The sequence below is a fragment of the Opisthorchis viverrini genome, assembly GCF_000715545.1.
Source record: "Opisthorchis viverrini unplaced genomic scaffold opera_v5_182, whole genome shotgun sequence".
Classification (NCBI taxonomy): Eukaryota; Metazoa; Platyhelminthes; class Trematoda; order Opisthorchiida; family Opisthorchiidae; genus Opisthorchis; species Opisthorchis viverrini.
This window is the reverse complement of record NW_008751838.1, coordinates 1,028,009-1,048,400: the sequence shown is the minus strand read 5'-3', so window position 1 is coordinate 1,048,400 and position 20,392 is coordinate 1,028,009. Positions and strand designations below refer to the sequence as shown.

Sequence of the window (20,392 nt, the reverse complement as noted above, 5' to 3'; positions counted from 1 at the left end):
ATAGATACTCGATGTGTTCCCCTCTTAGCTTTAGACGGTTGCTAGAGTTGAGTTGCAACCCGTGATTGTGCCCGCAGTGTGCCACGTTACAACTCTATATTTTATTGGCTCGCTTGTGAATCTAGAACTTTCCAAATCGTTTTGCTTGGTCAGAAACTTGAGTGGGGGCCCGTGAAAGATATTTCCCCGATAGTTTTCGATTTGTAAATTAGCCAAGCTCCTCCTAGGCTGCATCGGTGAAGTGACGGGGAAGAGCCACAATTGTTATTTTGCTTCTCCACTTACCATAATTCAAAGTTAACACTAGTGGTACTGATCACCTAAACACGGTTAAAATCTACAGACGGCCAAAACGAAACCAGAACGGAAAGCCTGCTGCACCAAGTGTGGTAGATTTATAGAATTGAGGTAACTTTCACACGTGGGCTCAGAAGGGGAATTAGTTTAGGCATAGAACTCAACCACTCAACGACGGCTGGTTCACGATGCGGCCCCACACAACCCGACGTACAAAATTCCACAAATATTCCTTACAAACTCCGTATTCTGTCTATTGTTTTTACATGTCACGCCAAAAAAATAATATAAAATTTACTGTTGCGCCGGAAAGCAACTTACAGTAGATCTGGAAGGTGTAAAGCTGAATGCCGTGCAGTACATCCGTTTGGGCACATATTGTCTGGCAAATTTGTTCCCCACGTGGGTTTTGCTGATTTGGTGTCCGTTTTTGTAATAGTTAACCGTAAGTAGAAGACATTAGGCTGTTCGTACACGGCTCGTCCCCACCGTTCTAATTACCATCTCACGGCTTTAATCCTGGAAAAAATTAGTGGTTTGGTTTTCCTGAAGACGTAAGTGTGTCAGCGCCAAGTTTCACACATATTTGTTTTTTTCATACTCTGAAGCAAAAAGCACAAATTAAGTTGAGTTATTATCGTAGCGGTTGACAGGTAATTTTATTTTCGTTGGTCTCATAAATCTACTCATTGATGCGGTCAAGAAACTGGTCTGTTTGTTCGCTTGCCTAACTGAGCACTTTGCCATAAACATAACGCAACACAAGAGTATAAACCGACGGTTGCGCAAAGCATGGTGATAATGCAAGGAAGCGTTGAGTTATTATCGTAGCGGTTGACAGGTAATTTTCTATTCGTTGGTCTCATAAATCTACTCATTGATGCGGTCAAGAAACTGGTCTGTTTGTTCGCTTGCCTAACTGAGCACTTTGCCATAAACATAACGCAACACAAGAGTATAAACCGACGGTTGCGCAAAGCATGGTGATAATGCAAGGAAGCCAGGCTGATATATTGTTGTAGCATAAAAAGTATTTCTGGATAACAACTGCTTCTGTTCCTAGTTGTAACTTGTTGATGCTGCAACATGCTTAACCAATGGCTCACCATTCGTCTTCGACAGATAACTCTCTACAACAAGAAACCTATATCGATACTGGACGCGGTAAATTGATAGTAAATTGCCTTGCATCCAGTCTGTTTGGTGAGAATTGGCTTTTGTTGTGCTTAAGCAAAATGTGGCCAGAAATAATTCTGCTGAGTGTAAGCCTTCAGCGACTCTGTAGGCTGAAACATTACGTTTACTTAAACAAAAAGAACAGTTATTCAACACCTGATATCCGTCTACTCACAGCATACTTGTGGAGCCATTTGATTCTAATAACAAAAATGCCAAATAACTTCTTAAACTAAACTCGTAAGGTGAGCTCGAGTTAATTTGCATGTCACCATCACAAGTTCAACTTTTTTAAATGGTGTGTTAAATATGCCAACGCTGAACAAGACAGCTCAGCCTGCAAGCTGTATGCTGCTGTATTTTGAGCAAAGGTAGTCATGGTCACAGCTGCAATTTTTTCGGAGTTTGTGAAATCCACATCTACTTCACTGGCGGACTTATTCTTTTGAGTTCATACCAAAAAAGGACAATGCCTCTCTGGCATAAAGGATTTATGCATGTGTGTTCGACGCATCGAAGTTCGTGATATTTTTTGCATTACACATCTACTCGTGAAACCAAAAAAACCCTGAGAAAAAAATGTACAAGTGGATAAAGCATGTGCGTTCAAACTTGATGGAGCTAAAATCCCACTGAGGTATCATAACACAATTTTCAGTAATGTACCGAGTGTTGGTTTAACAACCGTGATGTAAGCGGTCATTTTGGACCGTCGTCTGCAACTGCCTTAAGCTACCAGACCGCATAATCAACAAGTATTGTGTTAACAAAACACCGCAATCAACTCGCCGTGTACCTGGTTTTACTGTTTCTTTTTACAAAACTGATCGAACAGAATTGGAGGATATAAAGGGGTTATCATTGACATATTTGACCTGACGCATTTTAAGGCCAAGAACACTAGCGCATTTCATTCATTTCGTATATGCTAGGCTACCAAGAGCGGAACTTATTATTAGGTGAGGTTCGCAATGTTCTAGTATTTCTGATGAGTATTCAAGATGGGTATGTCATGGCTGGAGGCAGCTACTAATTTAACTAGACGCAATAACTTTTAAACAAGCAATTCTATGAATTTGCGTAGGCATAGATCGCTCAGGCTAACTGCCACAAGGTTTTGGGTTGCAAATTCGACTAAATTATGGACAAACTGATGATGATACTCATGTTTGGGAAGCAAAATTAACCATACGATCCGTCGGCTTTGTTGTTGAATGTGTGGGTGCGAGAAGCTTTCTCTCTTATTCCGCGAAAACGCTTAATTTGATTTCCATAAAGATATTAACATAAGGGCGTCTTTTGTAGCGTTCACCCCATAGGTCACAAGTTGTCCGACGGAAGTCATCAGTTAAAACTTTAAGCGGTTAAGAAGCTTGGTTCCTTATGACCACAAACAAAAAATTCAACTCACAGAACGAGGTCCGTTCCTTATATAGGGTTGGCTTAACCTATTTATTGGTACTCAAGTAATCCAGGAACCTTATGCTACCCAGTGCCAACTCTACGCATACTTCTAATAGCTTGTTATCCAAATAACAGATGAAGAAATGTCGGAGAAATCCAATAATCAACCTGCGTTTGAAAAAGCTAGTTTTAGTGATTCGCTTGTACCTAAGTTTCAATAAATGTGTCTAAACTTAAGCGGAATTTATGCGATAAGATACATGGAAAACGGCTTTGGGTGATAAATTCTGAGTCGGGTTATGCGACTCATCCAAAACGAAACATTCTCAAGCCAAGCCCGAGTAGTTAGCTCAACCCAGGCCAATGATAACCAATATAATTTGATGCCGAGGAATCGTCACGGAAAGATCTCCTACAGGCTAACCGCGCTGGTATCAGACTGCCAACAGCCCAAATACAATGCAGCATAAGTCAAGAGAACTAGGATTCCTAGTACTAAAAGAGCTTATAAGCTGTTCGTGTCAACCATGCCCTTTATCAAAGACCGTATGTGTCAAAGAGGTTTCTTTTGACTTTTGGAAGATACGTGTTATCTGACAACGCCATATCACTCTGCAAATGACGCTGAATACTAGGGGTATTATAAATGACTCGACTTTGAAACGTGTCACGTCAGGTATGTATCCGTAAGGCAAAATTTCCCCCTAATTTCTTACCGTGTACTTTAAAGCTTTCTCTTCAAACACGTTCCGGCAGGCTTCTACACACGTTCACGGAATTCGATGCAATAAGTTTTCTAGGAACGAGCGCGGATCCACATTTGCAAAATAAACTACGTTTGTCCTGGACAAGACCAGAAAACAAAAAACTTCCGCCCTGCAATAATACCAATTTCCAAGGAAACTGAACACGAAGGATAACAGTTATCTGACTAAAGAAAATAATATTCAAAAACTCAGGATTGCCTATTTTTGGGACATGAACTAACGAGCTCTTCAAACAGATAAGAAGGATGTATTGTCTGAAAGTTGCACTTCACATTCAGAGAGGAACAAAACATAAACGTATCAAGTCCTCAAAAATACAAACCTCGTTTGCATGGTGAGTAGAAAATATAATGATCATTCAGAGCTGTGTATTTTAAGACAAATCTGAGAGTCTATAAGAAAGTTTTGCAGTTCACCGCAAAACCCTCTAGCTTGTTAGCACAATTAAGACTGAAATTATCTACATCAAACTGCTACATGGTCCTCGGGATTGTCCGTGGTTGTTTGTGGGTCTCTAAGTTACTCTGCGTGCCACAAGCTAATTACAGTATCTAACACCCAAGAAGATTAGGTAACAGTGAATATTAGCTGATTTATCCTTGAGGGCTATTCTTTCTTCCTCTATTTTGCTACAACCCAATAAATTCATTTGAACAAAACTGATCCACCTGCAAATATGTTTGCTATTTTTTTCAGAAGGGCTTGGTAAACAATCGGTAGTTTTTATTTCAGCAACGTTTCGCTTTTGACACAAAAGCTTCATCAAGCCAGGTGAAAAGCTCACCAAATTGGCCAGGTTATAAGACAGATGGGGAACCAATCAGTAAGTCCTCTTCACACTAGATCAGTGTTGAGTCTCAATTAACGACTCTTGTTTGCTAGTGTGGGTACCAAAATCTTGACCTGATGGGTTGGAGGAGTTTCAAATTAGCGAACATACACTCATTTGCAAACCAGTTTGGTTCTTTCGAGAGAATCACCTGGAACCCAGCTGAATCTCTCGTTTATGATGTTCTCAGGCAACTGAATGTGCTGCACCAGGCCGCCTCATGTTTCAGTCGCTACGATATTTGAAATATCGCGATACATGTAATGTACTACTCGTAAGGTTGCTGAAAATCCATCGAGTTCCAAATTAGTGCCAATCGCTTTTCGTTCCTTAATCTTCCACTTCAGGGTGCTTCAATTGATGATTCACCTCGGGTGTCACTGGTAGATTTCCCTGGTCTTTGTGGGGTTGTGAGTGCTCCGACAATTCAGTTTGAGGAGGGTTGAGGTCAAGTGGAATTCAGATGATGACCACTCTTCCTTCTGATGACCGCACACCAACACGTGTCAGCTCGAGTGACCAAGACCGTTCTCCACCTTCCAGCCACTTTCACGCCTTCCATTCTGTTAACACTGGGATGCTCGGCGATTTCCATCGCCTCAGCGATCAGTCTGTGACGTTAATCGTAGTCCTCGCCTCAAAGCCTCAACATTTCCTAAGTCTATTTTATGTCCCGTGTCCAGTGCGTGTTCCGCAAATGCCGAGTCTTTCAGTAACGCCTGATATTCATCTGCGTTTCTCGGTGGCCTCTTTATTTTTCTACTATGCTTTCCGACTCTGATGTGTAGTTCCCTGACCGTCTATCCTATATAGACCTTGGTGAAGTCATTACACTTATATTTGTAGACACAGTCCCTGGTTCTGTTTGCCGGGAGGCGATCCTTCGATTGCAGCAGTGCACAGCGCAGAGTTTTCCCCCTTTGGAAAGCTACTCTTATGTTAGGCGTGTTTAGAATTATTTGAATGACCTCAAATGTCCCTGGTTTATATGGAATAACAGCGGTCCCGATCCATTCCCTGGTGGGTTTCCCTACCGGTACCAACACCCTTCGCAGCTGACGCTTAATCAAGCTAGCTGGATATCCACTACCCCGAAGTTTGCTCTTCACTTCAATTTTGATCGCTGTCCGATCAACTTCTTCTGTGCACAAGGCCCTTGCAGGCCTAAACATCGACGACGCAATACTTGCGTACACCGACTTTAGATAGGGAGACGAGTAGTTCAAAACTGCCCCAGTGTTGGTTGGCTTCTCGTACACTGTGGTCTTTAGTTCCCCCCAACCTTATGTGTCATACAATCTAAAAAGGATAGTGTACCCAAGGCTGACCCCATCTCCATACTTAATTCGATCTGTGGACTCAGTTCGTTCAGGTAATTGTAAAACTCACTAACCTTGTCCCGTTTCATGACGGCGAAAGTGGCATCTACATACCGCCAAAATATCTTAGGTAGGTAGGGGAATCCGGCCAAAGCTCTCTGTTCAAATTCTTCCACAAATATATTCGCCCAAACCGGGGATATTCGAGATCCCATTGCTATACTTTGTTCTTGAGTGCAAGCCACTGAGTCAAAAACGAAGTGGGTGAGATTCAGACATGCTTTTATGCCTTCCACTATTTCATCTACCGTAAGCTGTGTCCGTTCTGGAAGGGTGGTGTCCGCCAACAGTAGTCGCTTGGCTATTTCTAAAGAATCCCCTTTTCGAACGTTTGTATATAACGATTTCACATCAAAGCTTACGAGGATGTCATCTGGTTCAACAGTGACACCCACTGCTTTGTTGGCGAAGTCCAATAAATTCTTAATGTAATTACTAGATTTCCCAGTGAGGGGCTTTAAAAGTTTGTTGGCGAAGTCCAATGAATTCTTAATGTAATTACTAGATTTCCCAATGAGGGGCTTTAAAATGCCGGCCAAGAATCTGGCCAGTTCATGCGGTGGGGAACCTAGTCCGTCTACTATCGGTCTCCCCGGGACATCTAGTTTATGGATTTTTGGAAGGCCATAAAGTTTGCTATCCGTGAGGATACTACCTTCATTTTCAAAGTAATCGATGAATGACCTAAGAGAGAACAACTGAATATGACATAATTCCTGGGTCAAATATACTCAAAGCTGCTAATATTATTCGTATGTTTTATTCATGGGCTTGAATTTGTTTTGTTAAATTGGTATAACAAATAATGGCTAGGTGGGCACTTTGGCCATCTCAGAAGACACTGAAAGATCAATCTAAATATTATCAAACTCAGGACGGCTTCACTGATTTTTAAGACGCACAACACGTTGGGTCACGAACTGCACAGTTAAAATAAGGAGCGCGACTGTCATTTTCTGGTACCTTAAGATGCTTGACAACTTATGTCCAGGTGAAATTGGTAGACACGGTATATCTTTAGGGCTTTGCATAAAAATATGGTCTCTTACCTGCTGTCAAATCGGTTTGGCGAAGCGTCCCTGGGGTGTTTTTAATGGGACACTATTTATGGATTTTGTGTTCATGTATGACAGGTTTGACAGTGTCTGCCCAATGAACATAAGGAGGCCGAACCCGCGTGAGTGGTGCTTTTTCATTAAGACAGACTGCATTGTCTGAAATATTCTCTCAACTAATATTTACGGTACTTCTTATTCAGAAGATTTAGTCAAACTGCATTATGGAAGAAAGATTCAGCTAGCTATATAGGGTCGGTCAACCCACATCCCGCAATTTTATAGTGTTTTGATACGGTGGCAAAGAAAATCTCACTAACTAATGTGAAAGTAAATCATCTGTTCCCCTTATTAAACTGTAGTCCTATACATGACACTTTTAATGAGGTCGAAAAAAAACTGCGCAATGCAACTAGCGGTGCAGCTAATTAGATGTTCCGATATCTTGAATAATGTTCCAGATTATACGTGGGGTGTCTTTCTGTCAGGACATTTATTTTGGGTATATCATAATTCTGATATTCAGCAGATGTTTATTTAGACTCTCTGTTGAAACATTTCAATTCACAAGTATCACTCCATCCATATAGGCGCATCTTTCTTCACCGCATCTGACCAATACCAATGGTGCGACTTGTCCAGTGAAGCCATCTAGACAGATATATAGACACTGTTGGTAACTATCGCTCTCAAGCTTGTGCTGGTGGAACAAATGTAAGATTGTGTATCGCTAGTGCCTTTGAGCGTCACATAAAATCAAAACCCTACGAAAATTCCGTAAATACATGAACTTATCATGACTTATATTGTTCGCTGTTCAAATACTCACTAGATCTGTGGATTTTAGTGTTTGCAAACCCAATCCGTGGAGATTCTAACCCCTGACTTGTATTGTTAAATCGTCCTGAAATTCTTCGTTTTTATACTATGAGGGAGCTTAACATTGTCCACAGATGTGTGCCAACTTCACCGAAATTTTAATATTAGAATGCGCCACCTGACTACATCTAGTAAATTAACCTTTAATAACAGGAGCGCTACCAGATAGAATTTTCAAACCTAATGGTCGTTACTTGATGCAGTGTTCTTTAAATGCTGCAAATATCTGAGGAAAGCGTCGCAATATTTCTCGACTCGCAAGCACACACCGTGTAATTGCAAACAATGTAATATATACATATATATTCCATCCATGCTTTTTCAGCTAAATTCACTGGACAGCTCGTGCAAAATTAGAGTTTGTTGTCCGGTTTCGGAAGAAACTGATTTAGAACGTTTCTTTGGAGCTACAATCGCATAGGTTTATGGTGCCTACCATAAACATGGAAAGGTGTTAGTATTTTGGCAGTCGCGGATAATTGCAGATTTGACCACCAGTGTGAAGTCCTTAATATATATTACACCGGTCCTGTCTGAAATGAACTGGAATCAGGCGAATCGACCAAGATATAACCGTATTTTGTCTGTCTGCTACATGTGAGCCGGAGTTGTTATGTTTATCAAAATGCAGTTTTGTGTGCATACAATGACTTACGATAGACGCGCTAGAAGTAAATTTATCTCCATGCAGAGGTCGTTTCAGTGTCGTGAAATAGTCGTCTGGCCCATTCTTGTGCGCAACTTAGTATTTGTTTGTGGAAGGAAAACGAGGCTCAGTGACCTAACACCGATTCTGAGCACATTGTTAGATGTAATGTGCTTTCTGTTTATCAGAAAATTTCCTTCGAGCTGTTATCTCTTGTGTTGAGCGTGACATCAAACCAGATGTTTTTCGTTGCTTTTTTCACTCACCCTGTAGTAAATTTCACTCGTGAAACTGGCCTCTACTTACTTTTCTTACGCACCAGATTGATGAGTGTTCAACCACGCGCATTTGCAGAAACCTAAAAAGGAAACCATTTGATTCCATCCGGGCGAAATTCATTTTGTTTATCTTGTTAAGTATTCTATGTTAGGTCATTGTCCAAAGTGAGACATCATCAGCTACATCCCAGTGAGTAGGTTGCTTCTAAATCTTGTTTAAGCTAACATTGCTCTCAGTACTCTTTATTCACCACTTTAATAAGAGAGTGCCGCAAATGAGACTTATCTTCTTATATTTGTCTCATAGGTGGAATTTGATGGCAAAATGCAATTTTTTTCAAGAACGACCTAAAGTTAACACCTAGCGGAAACAATTAGGGTTAAAGTATCTATGGCTTTCAGAAATCCAAATAAACCGCTTCAGTTAGGATTGACGGCAAGTAACACAAAAATATAAATTTCATCATATATTGTGTAAAATATTTGAATTATGTATATCTTAACTGGTTAAGCTTCGATGCAAATAAACCGCTTCAGTTAGGACTGACGGCACGTAACACGAAAATATAAACTTCATCATATATTGTGTAAAATATTTAAATTATGTATATCTTAACTGGTTAAGCTTCCAATTACGCTATATAAATGTCCGCATTACGCGTTTCCGGGCGTAAAATTCAAATTTAATAACCAACTACAAAACTCAGAATTGTGAAATTTGAAATGCCGGAACTTGATATTAAACGAACACGACGACAGTTTTTTACATTTATGACCAAAACGAAAGTTAAATCTTTTTCGCATGTGCATTTAAAATCCTTGATCAGTGTGTGAAAGTGAAAAAAGCACTTTGAATATAATTTCATACATTAATTAAATTTGATTGCCAATACTACGCAGATAAAAGCCCCTGATCATTTATGGTCCTACCGAAATTTACTTTTACTAAACTTCTATTACGAAACTGATGTTAATCAACAGTGACTTACTTAAAAAATTATTGCAAGCCGGCGGCCAAGTTACTGAGGTTTGTGTTAAATTTAAGCGCAACTAAAACAATTGGAAGCCAACAAGCCATCACAAGCTATTTCGCTTCGTGCATGATCTACACCAACAACAACCAAACAGCTAGAGCCTGTGAGTTTGAAATGTTGCGCTATGTGGAAAGCTAGTAAGTCGTGATCAATGCAGGATGCTTACGAAGCAACTAGGGAACAAACTGATCAAGGTATTTGACGGTAATACGTACTTCCGAGTGTTCTGTTACGCGTTGGCTTGTCTATCAAGGCTTGCAGCTGGTCTGTAAACATTTCATCACCTTTCAGAGAGACATTACCAGTGATGATGTCTTCTCACGGGTCGTACTGCAGTAAACAAGAATACGAAAAAACAAAATGCAGGTAAACTATGTAAACATGTGAATTTCCAAATCAACCTCTGTGTATTGGTGTAAAACAATTCAATATAAGAGTTTTATCGTTGTTTGGTGAGAGTGTAATTTTGCATTCAATGAAGCAAAATTTGACCCAAGAACTTGCAAAAATATGATTTCATAAAGTCGACATGTATCGGTTAATGAAAGATGAAGGTTTTTGTGCAAGTCTTGCTGCAGACCAACTCTGAACTTCTACTCGGTTTTTCCTATTGGGATTAAGGGACCCTTGACAGATACAGTCCTGGTATTCATTGAATCCTGCCTCCATTTATAAGTACAAAGTTTCCTAACAACACTGTTTGCGCATCCATTGGCCATTTACCCGTAACTACGTTTTTTACTTATCAGCTCGTCTATTGGCTGCAAATAAATCTCAAAATGATGTTTTCGTTCATGAACCCTAAATGCATATTTCTGCCGCAGCAAAATGAAACCCGACGACATGAAGTTACTTGCACCAAAAATGTCGCCTATCACAAAGACGTCAACAAGCCTTCGTAGTTGACTTGCCGAGGGTAGTTTGTTTCCATTTGACGCCTTACCAAGCTTGTTAGTCGTAACTGGACATCCGTCGTACACTTTGACACCGACTAGGACTAGAGGAAAACGGTTCCCGCACGTTCTAACTCTCCGTGTTACTTATTATTCAGCGATTTCGCCACCATAATTACTTGTCAGATACCAACAACCTCGAGGAACATACCAATAAACTAGGTCTGACGCTCCGAAGATGCGCAGGTACACGTTATTATCGACCTGGGGAAACTGTGGTGGTGCTGCAAAATTTGATGTAACGTATGAATGTGGTCGACACAGTCTTCGCCAGCACATAAAGCGACCTGTTTTTCTAACCATTTTTCCTAGTAACAGGCTAACTGGTGCAGGATAACAACATGCGAACATCTAAACCTGAAAAGCAAAACGACAATACTCCAGGACACCACACCAGTCTAATGTAATTTTTATGCCCGAGTGTTTCTCATTCTAAACTTTAACTGCATCCCTCAAATGTGGAATTTAAAGGTCCTACCTAAAATCCGGAAGGAACTTTCATGGATTTCCGGATCTACCCTACATATAAGCAGAGAATTCTCCAGCACGTTGCATTTACTGCATACGTGAACTTAGTTTGTGTCACAGATTAAATATGCTGCACCCGCGTTTTCGCTGCATCTGAATCATTTAAACCGTCAATCTTTCGCGCGAGCTTTAATTCAGCTTCGGTCTATTGCATGTGCTTATAGTAATCAGCATAATGTTTTATTTAGACATTTCTGGTATTTTATCCGTTTAGGTTTCACCCCGGATTAGGAATCATTCCCGGAATGCAAAGTGCATAGGTCATGTTGTTGGTCCTTCGAATCTGGTTAACTGACCTGATTTGTTGGTTCGCTTTTTGCTGATTTGAGTGGCCTTCCGTAAGGGATGTAACTGAATCCCATTTCGGTCACTAAATCCTAAAGAATATTCTCATTTGACGTTTTTGCATCCAAAGATCAAACATCCGGAACCTTGGAGACATCAATTATAGTCGTAAGCTCACCCTTATTGAAAAGTCAGCTTCGCAAGCTGAAAGACCAAACATTTGGTTGGTTGATTATTAGTCACCTCATTCGAGTGAATGACATCTCGATTTGATGCTACGATTGCTTTGTTTTAGGCAAATGGAAGCAACGATTTTTCACAAGTTATCTCTAGTTTATCACGCAGTGTGACTGACCGCAGAATGAAAAACCAAAAGAAATCGAGTATATTTTAACAAGCGCGATGCAAAGTGAAAGGAGGCTAAAAACGAATGACGAATTTCCATATAAAAAAGTGATTATGCAGCAGAAACTTTGGTAGTCTGCCTTTTAAGGGAATATCGTGGGAAAATATCATATACCTACCTGATTACAAATTTAAATTTGCTTAACCTACGTCTCCCTTAAGTTGTTATAAATATTTTTATCTTATATTCTGAAGACACACAGGTTGCATGTGGCAGGACGCCCAAATTTGGGTGGAAGCTACTCAGATCATTTCATACTCAGAGACCAGCTGAAGTGCACCGAAGATAACAAAGTTCCTTTAGCAACTGTTAAAAGCATTCTCAAAGTTGTTCTTTAGATGGTGACATTAGATGGATCAAAGTTATTGTTGAAACTGATTTGGTAGTGCTCAATTCGAAGCGGACTATACCGTACATGAAACATCACACGATTGGTGCACAACCCTTAAGTACCGTGACCATGAACTATCTGAACAATGCCCAGCGAAAGACTAAAGACCGGTATAATTCATTTAGTGTCAGGCCCAACTCTCATTAACCGGATAGACGATCTTGTATTGGGAAAGACCGGAAGTTTTCTTAATGGTACTTTGTGGTTAAGAAAACAGATGACCCAGTGTCACCTCTCAATTTTATTCAATAACTTTTACCAAGACCAACTTCTGTCACACTTGGCTTTGGCCGCAAAACTCCAGCCCTTATTAGTATAAACAGAAATCATGCCTCTCGGACAAGGCTCAGCTGCGTTCGCATACCACTGAAACCTTTGCTTTAGGGAGGATAATAATGGGGCGCAGTTCTAACCCATTCAATGATCCATAAAAGACCGCCTCCGCAGTGATCAGCAAACGTCGGCGATTAAACGCCCACGAAGATGGAGGCAGCTCACTTACATATAGGTATCGGTCCGTCCATCATAATTCGGCTATTAACAGATTGAAGCAAAGGATCGCCTGTAACAACGTAGGACGGCATAGTAAGAAGCATTGTGCATGAGTGTCCAAAAGGGCTTTAGAGGTCCCGCTCATGTAAAACCAGCTTATTCATAACGAGGCGCAAACGAATGGCTATTTTTGTCACTGAGAGCCAACTTGATAAGATACTTCTTAATAAAACCTTCCTCAATAAGACATCTGATAAAGTTTCTCATAGACATCAATTAACCAACATCAGAGCTTATGGGCAGGTGGGTAATAACTAACGTTGGATTCACATTTCTCTAAGTGGTAGAACGTGTTATGCGTCTGTCAACGGTGCATTGTCGCTCTTGTTCACAGCCGTGAATGGTATACCTCTCTGGGGTTGATACTTGGCTCCACACTGTTCAAGGTGGTCGTGAATGGCCTACCAAGTATCGCGAATGTCATAAATTTCATGTGTGTGGACTGACAGTATAAAAGTAGCAATTGGATAATTCGAATGGCACTCAAATTGTGGCATACACCGTAATAGAGGCAGGTAGTGTCCACTAACAGCGGCAATTCTCACATGATTTATTTGGGATATCAACCTCGGAAACATTACTGGTGAGATGCAAGACGGTCATCGACATAAAAGCAGAGTCACAAAGATTTTGACAGTTCAAAATACCCTCTACATTTCTGTCTCAACTTTCCCCACCAATGTTTTACATTCATATTGACAACCTAGATTGCATACTTTCTGTTTCTTGTTTGCACCGCGAGAAGCAGGAACTTCCAGAAAGCTAAGAGAAGGGAGGCTACATGCTGCGCCTTTACTCTCATGAAGATCGTCTGCAGCACCTAAATATTTTTCTCATAGAGCACCTGCTAAGTCGTAGAACTTAGTACATTTCAAAGATCTGACAAAGTAGATATAGCAGACCGATCGAGCTAGAGGTTATTTGAGTCAAGGAAGAATACGGGTGCTATTTTGTCAACTAGAGCAGTCAATCAGTGGAGTAATCTTCAGAAGCGGTGGTAACCGGCCACATTGAACAGAAGTTCGGGAAGCTGCTGGATGAAGTTTTACCGACAGAAAAAACTGCAGGAAATTTCTCCATCTTCAGGTACTAACAGCTCAATCCAAGCTGCCAAAATGAGGTATGAACCTACACTACACAACATTGGAAACACTAAAACGATGCATGTTAGTTAAAATGCCGCTGAGTCACCAAAGTCCAAACAGAAAACACCACAATAAAACAGAAATCTGGACATAGCGCAAGATAAATAAAACGATAGCTATGCCGATTTGCTCTTATACATTAACATACCACAGTGAAGAGTATGGTCGTTTCTATGCGAATTCAACTTCATGATTGGGAACGGACTTCGTCCTGACACAAGAATCAAATGAAGCTTACGCTGGTGTTGATTAACCGAAGGTTGGGCAATAACCGTCTGCGTAAAAATGTAGGTTTCTAATTATATGAGCATAATTTACTACTGGTAAAAATTTGTTGATAAATTCATGTTAGTTTGGTTTTGTTTTAGACCTGTAGAAACATCTCTCCAGCGAAATTTTCATTAGTCCACATTTCGCCGATAGGCAACTCCAGTATATCTAAACCTTTGCACTAGTTTTTACGACAAGATAGGGGTACGTGATATCCGACTCAATCCCCAATTACTCACCCAAATTAGGTCTTTCAAATGCATTATTGTCGGATTACTCCGTAAATCTCATTTCATCCCATTTTCCCATGATTAGTTTATTGAAATCTGCACCGTAATCGTATCTTACAAGTGTGATGTATACGTGCAGATCCCTAAGGAAGTATGAAGACTGATATGGAAAGAGCTTGCCGGAGGCTACAGAAGAATAAACATGTTAAAAAAAACGCACTCTATATTACAAAAATTAGATTTACGTAACAGACCGCGGGATTTCACGCTGGGGTATTACGTCTTTGATAGATCACAGAACATACAAGCCTTTTCGCTTACGTATTTTTACTTAAACTTTTCCGGCTTTATTGTTACGATTGCAAATACCTTCAGCCTTAATAAGGAATTCATCATATCGTTTAAGCCACGTGTATAACAGAAGCCCTTAGTGGTCATTATAATGCACACATCATTTTGGACTTGTCTAGTAGTAAGCCAAAATACGATCTGTTTAGATCCCAAGTCACACCAATGCTTCTCTGGCAGTAGCTAAGTTCCTTATCATTAGCAAATATCTCGTAGCTGGAACGCACCTGTTGCAACAAAGCTTCTATGAATGGAAATCCAGCTTTCAGGGCTGCGACATAAAGCACTGCACAGTATGGTATAGGAGGCAGTCAGGCGCTCTTAAATAACTGGCCGGATTAGTGTAACATAGCTTCGGCTATATTTTTGATGTATTGTCTATAGAAAGTAACACTTGGACATTTTAATTCCATCTCATTTGTTTAAGCACGAATTCATAACCTTGTTTTTTTATTATGTACATACAGATCATTTATAACTTTATACTATACAGTAGTCAATAGCAGAAGAATTGTTGATTGGATAACTTTCTGCCAACCATCGAAACTAGTTCAATTTTTGTTGAATAAACTTTTCTTTTCAGCTTTTCTGACTAACGAATGTGTCCGGAAGTCCGTTACATCAGTAAGGTGCCTCAGCGTACTGAAAGGAAAAGTCACTTCGATTGGCCTATAACCCGCTTCACGCCATCAAAATAAAATAGTACAACAAGTTGTTAGAAACCTACATTTTTCAGCAGGCGGAAACATAAAACCCACAATAATTTTTCGACAATTCATTTGAACGACCTAGTATTGCATTATACGTTGATCGTGCAAAAGTTGTTCGTCTGAGGAAATTTGTGGGTATCGTCCCATTTGGTAGAATCATGAAACCTACAACAGTTCCATCCCTTTGGTAATCTAATCAGTAACAAATCACTAGCTGCAAGAAAACAAATTTTCCTAGAGTCCATACGGAATCATAGTTCAGCACACGGTCGCAGAATGTTCGGCCATTAAAGAAAGATGGTATACGTGTTAATTTTGAGGTTATTTAATGGAATTTGAACACATAATGAAATCGTAAACGGATCGGTTGTAAGGGTTTCAGAGAAGTTGAGAACATGTAAGTTCTGATGAATGGACAGAAGACGTTTGTTAATTGCTTACCGCCATAGATTACGACCATAGGCTACCGAGTTAATTGGACCTCGGATTTCAACATCCTGGCCGGTCGTCGGTACTCACATATTCCAAAACCCGCTACCGCCACAAATAATAGATCCTGTTCTCTACTGTGTCTCTAAGAGATACCCAATTCGACCCCGAGGATATCCTAACATGTATTCCTCAGCTCTTTATTGACTTACCAGTCAATGACCTAACGAGTGATCATAAAACTTTTTGTTGTCTTGCTACTGAGATTTTGATACTGACCAACAGTCTTCCAAATATGTTGTTAAAACCATGTAAATAAAACGTAAATCTTCAGTTCAAGCAAGTTACGCACTTAGACTATTAAATAAAATCTGCTTAATTAAACCCTGTAATGCTTGGAAAATTTATTTAGTAGGTTGCTACCTATTGAAGCCGTCAATAAACTTTGACATTACTTTGAAGTAGTCTAGTTAACAATAAATATATCACTGGTCCAAGGTTACAAAATGTCACTCAATTGCGTCATGCAACAGTACGTGTTAACAAGTTTTATCTGAAAGCATTTGGTTTAACTTACAAGCTGGGTTTATGAGCTTTGAAAGTGTCGCTTGGTTTTCCATTTTTCACAACAACCGTATCTCAGATTGTGGTGGCTGTTACAGTGCTTTTCCCCCTAATACTTATTGACCCGTAGAACTGAAATCCAGAACAATCATGGCAGCAGTGTGCAACGAATTTTTCGAAATTCCCCTGGAATATAAACACAGTCGATTTTTACGTTCAGTCGTTGTTCTATTTCTGTTACTCCTTAGGAGAACAAGGGCTTGACCACGAACAGCCCCAACGGGACAGCGAACCCGGGTATGTTTTTTTTCGTCTGTTGTGATATTTTTCTTCTCCTATGACCGTCTTAATAGGGGATGCAGGTTCTCAAAGTGAAAAAGAATACCGTGTTTTGTACACAACATATAATTTTGTCAACTTTTACGAAAGTATGAAAATAACAAATAAGATTACGGTTTGGAAATTACGTTTAAGTTTCCCACACCCGTTGAACCATTAATCCACTGGAGAAAGAAACATTGGACCGAAGCAATCTGTATTTTTTGTCTGTTTTACACAATATGTAGTTTTACTTCCTTTACTGTGCTTTATAACGTTTCATTTTAAGACCTGTTCTGTCAGTGAATCGGGTCTAAACACAACTGTTTCGTCCTGATTGGGAATCACCGGCGGAATTCATCTTACCAGATTCAGAGACTTTTAAAATCGCGAACATCTGGTCGATGGCTGAACACTTAACTGCGTGGTAACGAGCAGATGATCAGCAACTTGCCTAGCTCTCAATTACTTGTGTGATTATTGATATCCAAACACATCCAGTTTCCACTGATGAGCTAGTCCTATATCAGTCAACCTTGTGTTGCATAATGGCCTGAAAAATTCCTTAGCAACAACGGCACGAACATGACTACCTCTTATACATATTCTAGCGCAATGCACTCTTCAACTCTGCGTCGTCATTCAAATTTCACGAACAGAAGACTTGTTGCCCTGTCTCTAGTGCTATTCGGACTCAAACGTTTCTGTTGCGCACTACTAAACATTCCTAGCAAAGAAGGAAGCTGTACGGTGCTTACAGGCCTTTCATCATGAGGTAATTTTACCTATGAAACGAGTTTTTCACTGGAGATTCGAAAACGCAGCACAAACTACAACCTGGTTTCAGTATTCTTGTTCCAGTTGCCGTTCGTTTTCCGGTAGTTTATGATTTCGTGTCCAGTATTTCATGGCTCAGTTTGCTCTTATTATTGGTTATGTTGACTAACAGTGAACAAACGGAGATGATCATCTCGGAAAGTGTAAGACGATCCTTAGAACAACGTTAAACTTTCAATACCTATGACCGTCTTAATAGGGGATGCAGGTTCTCAAAGTGAAAAATAATACCGTGTTTTGTACACAACATATAATTTTGTCAACTTTTACGAAAGTATGAAAATAACAAATAAGATTACGGTTTGGAAATTACGTTTAAGTTTCCCACACCCGTTGAACCATTAATCCACTGGAGAAAGAAACATTGGACCGAAGCAATCTGTATTTTTTGTCTGTTTTACACAATATGTAGTTTTACTTCCTTTACTGTGCTTTATAACGTTTCATTTTAAGACCTGTTCTGTCAGTGAATCGGGTCTAAACACAACTGTTTCGTCCTGATTGGGAATCACCGGCGGAATTCATCTTACCAGATTCAGAGACTTTTAAAATCGCGAACATCTGGTCGATGGCTGAACACTTAACTGCGTGGTAACGAGCAGATGATCAGCAACTTGCCTAGCTCTCAATTACTTGTGTGATTATTGATATCCAAACACATCCAGTTTCCACTGATGAGCTAGTCCTATATCAGTCAACCTTGTGTTGCATAATGGCCTGAAAAATTCCTTAGCAACAACGGCACGAACATGACTACCTCTTATACATATTCTAGCGCAATGCACTCTTCAACTCTGCGTCGTCATTCAAATTTCACGAACAGAAGACTTGTTGCCCTGTCTCTAGTGCTATTCGGACTCAAACGTTTCTGTAATACTAAACGCAATTACGGATACTTACCTGGTAATTTTTCATTTTGCCCAAACGTGAATGAATAAAAATCGTTTCTTACAGCGAGTCGTACAAACGTTTGAGGTGGGTTGCATCACAGATTGCCTGCCATGCATGTATAGAAAATGTGTGTTTCCTTTATTGCAAACAGACTTCTGCCCAGGCTAATGATTCAGGGTTGGCTTATCGGTGAAAACCTCAACAGAAGGCTAAATTGGGAATATTCAGAACGTTATAGCTGGACGTAAGTTGCACCAAATTTTGTTAAATTTTTATGCTCGTAAATCTGTTGGCTGTATTTTGTGCTTAAAAAAAAAACAGGAAAAACAGAAGACTTCTCTCCACCTTGGTTAACCCAAACTTATCATCATATACTCAATTTTACTGACAAAAATCAAGTGATGGCATCGAATTTTCAACCAACTTCTGTATTCCTGACCAACCTTTGCCAGATTTCCTTCATCATTTTGTATGGAACATCGTAATTTTCATTCAATACTGTGGAAAGATTCTGAGCAAACTTTTTCACTATTTTGACGTTTTCGGATGGTGCCAACCATTTCGTCATAGCTCAATTCCCTAGTTAAATCATAAAATAAATTTTAATATTTCAGGTCCCAGTGACCTAACTGCTAAACCGACTTAGAGTGAAGTTTAACTTGATTGGGTCATCTACTGCTACCCCTCTAAACTGCGTGAATTACCTGCGACAGACAAACACCTTACTGGCTGTGCTATTTCTGCCGCAAGTATCGTCCCCCCTATATCAGTTAACCTTGTTTTGCATAATGGCCTGAAAAATTTCTTAGCAACAACGGCACGAACATGACTACCTCTTATACATATTCTAGCACAATGTACTCTTCAACTCTCCATATTGATTTTCTACTTTTGTTTACAATTTTACTAAGAGATGCCCGACTTTTATATGGAAAGATATTCCATAGCAATGAAACTCTTTGATCCACACACCTCGGTAGGCAAATGAAACATGCGATTCACACCGTCGTAAATTTATTTAACATCTAGATGGACATAGAAACTGAGGCTTGCTTTCCTGTCCAAACCAACGGGTCAAGATTCCTTAACTGGTAAGTAAAATTCTTCAACTTTGCATGTCGAGGAGGGTACGTACATATATATATATATATATATATATATATATATATAAAGGGGGAATGAGGAGATATCACATTATTTGTGACAAAATAACAACCCCGTGGTCACTAAGCTACTGGAATGACAACCTTATTTTAGTCAAGCAAAAGTTTCAAACTTTTGCGTGAGTTTCTTTTTGATCCAAATGTTAGAATCGCCTAGCTGGTTGAACTACGTAAACGTGCGTTCTCACAAATTCTGATCGACTGACAGGTCTCTCATCATCCAGTTTGTGCTTTTGATGACTTCTAAAGGAATATTCGACCGTTCCAGTAACACTAGTTTAGGAAGTGGTCGGAGTAAGTAGTACATCACTGGACAGGACAACCTCCAGCCAGTTGCGCCAACAGCCTAGCGCAACCCACATCCGGTATGCCTCCTTCTTCCAATATAACGTGGTTGACAGATTATGTTCAAAGATGCGTCAAGTGATATATGAGTTTGATTTAGTTACCATAAGTTTGTATGTATCTTGGACCGTTTGAGAGCAATATTGCTTACCAGGGTGAATACTTCAGGGAATTTTATAAGCTCAGGAGAGACTAACTATAGAATGCACACTCACTGGCCAAAAATTAATTGTTCAACCGTTGCACCCAACGAATGAATCAAATGGTATCCTTTTGCCTTTTG

General features: G+C 39.9%; 1 protein-coding gene across 1 annotated transcript; it reads right to left on the bottom strand.

Moving 5' to 3' along the window:
* Positions 1-5,072: 5,072 nt before the first annotated feature.
* T265_07706 (hypothetical protein) lies at positions 5,073-19,169 on the bottom strand (the record flags this gene model as incomplete). The annotated part of the gene is given in 4 exon segments (XM_009173294.1): positions 5,073-5,273; positions 5,289-5,755; positions 5,791-6,536; positions 19,045-19,169. The coding sequence occupies 4 exon segments, from the start codon at positions 19,167-19,169 to the stop codon at positions 5,073-5,075; spliced, it is 1,539 nt and encodes a 512-aa protein (XP_009171558.1).
* Between the last annotated feature and the right edge of the window lie 1,223 nt (positions 19,170-20,392).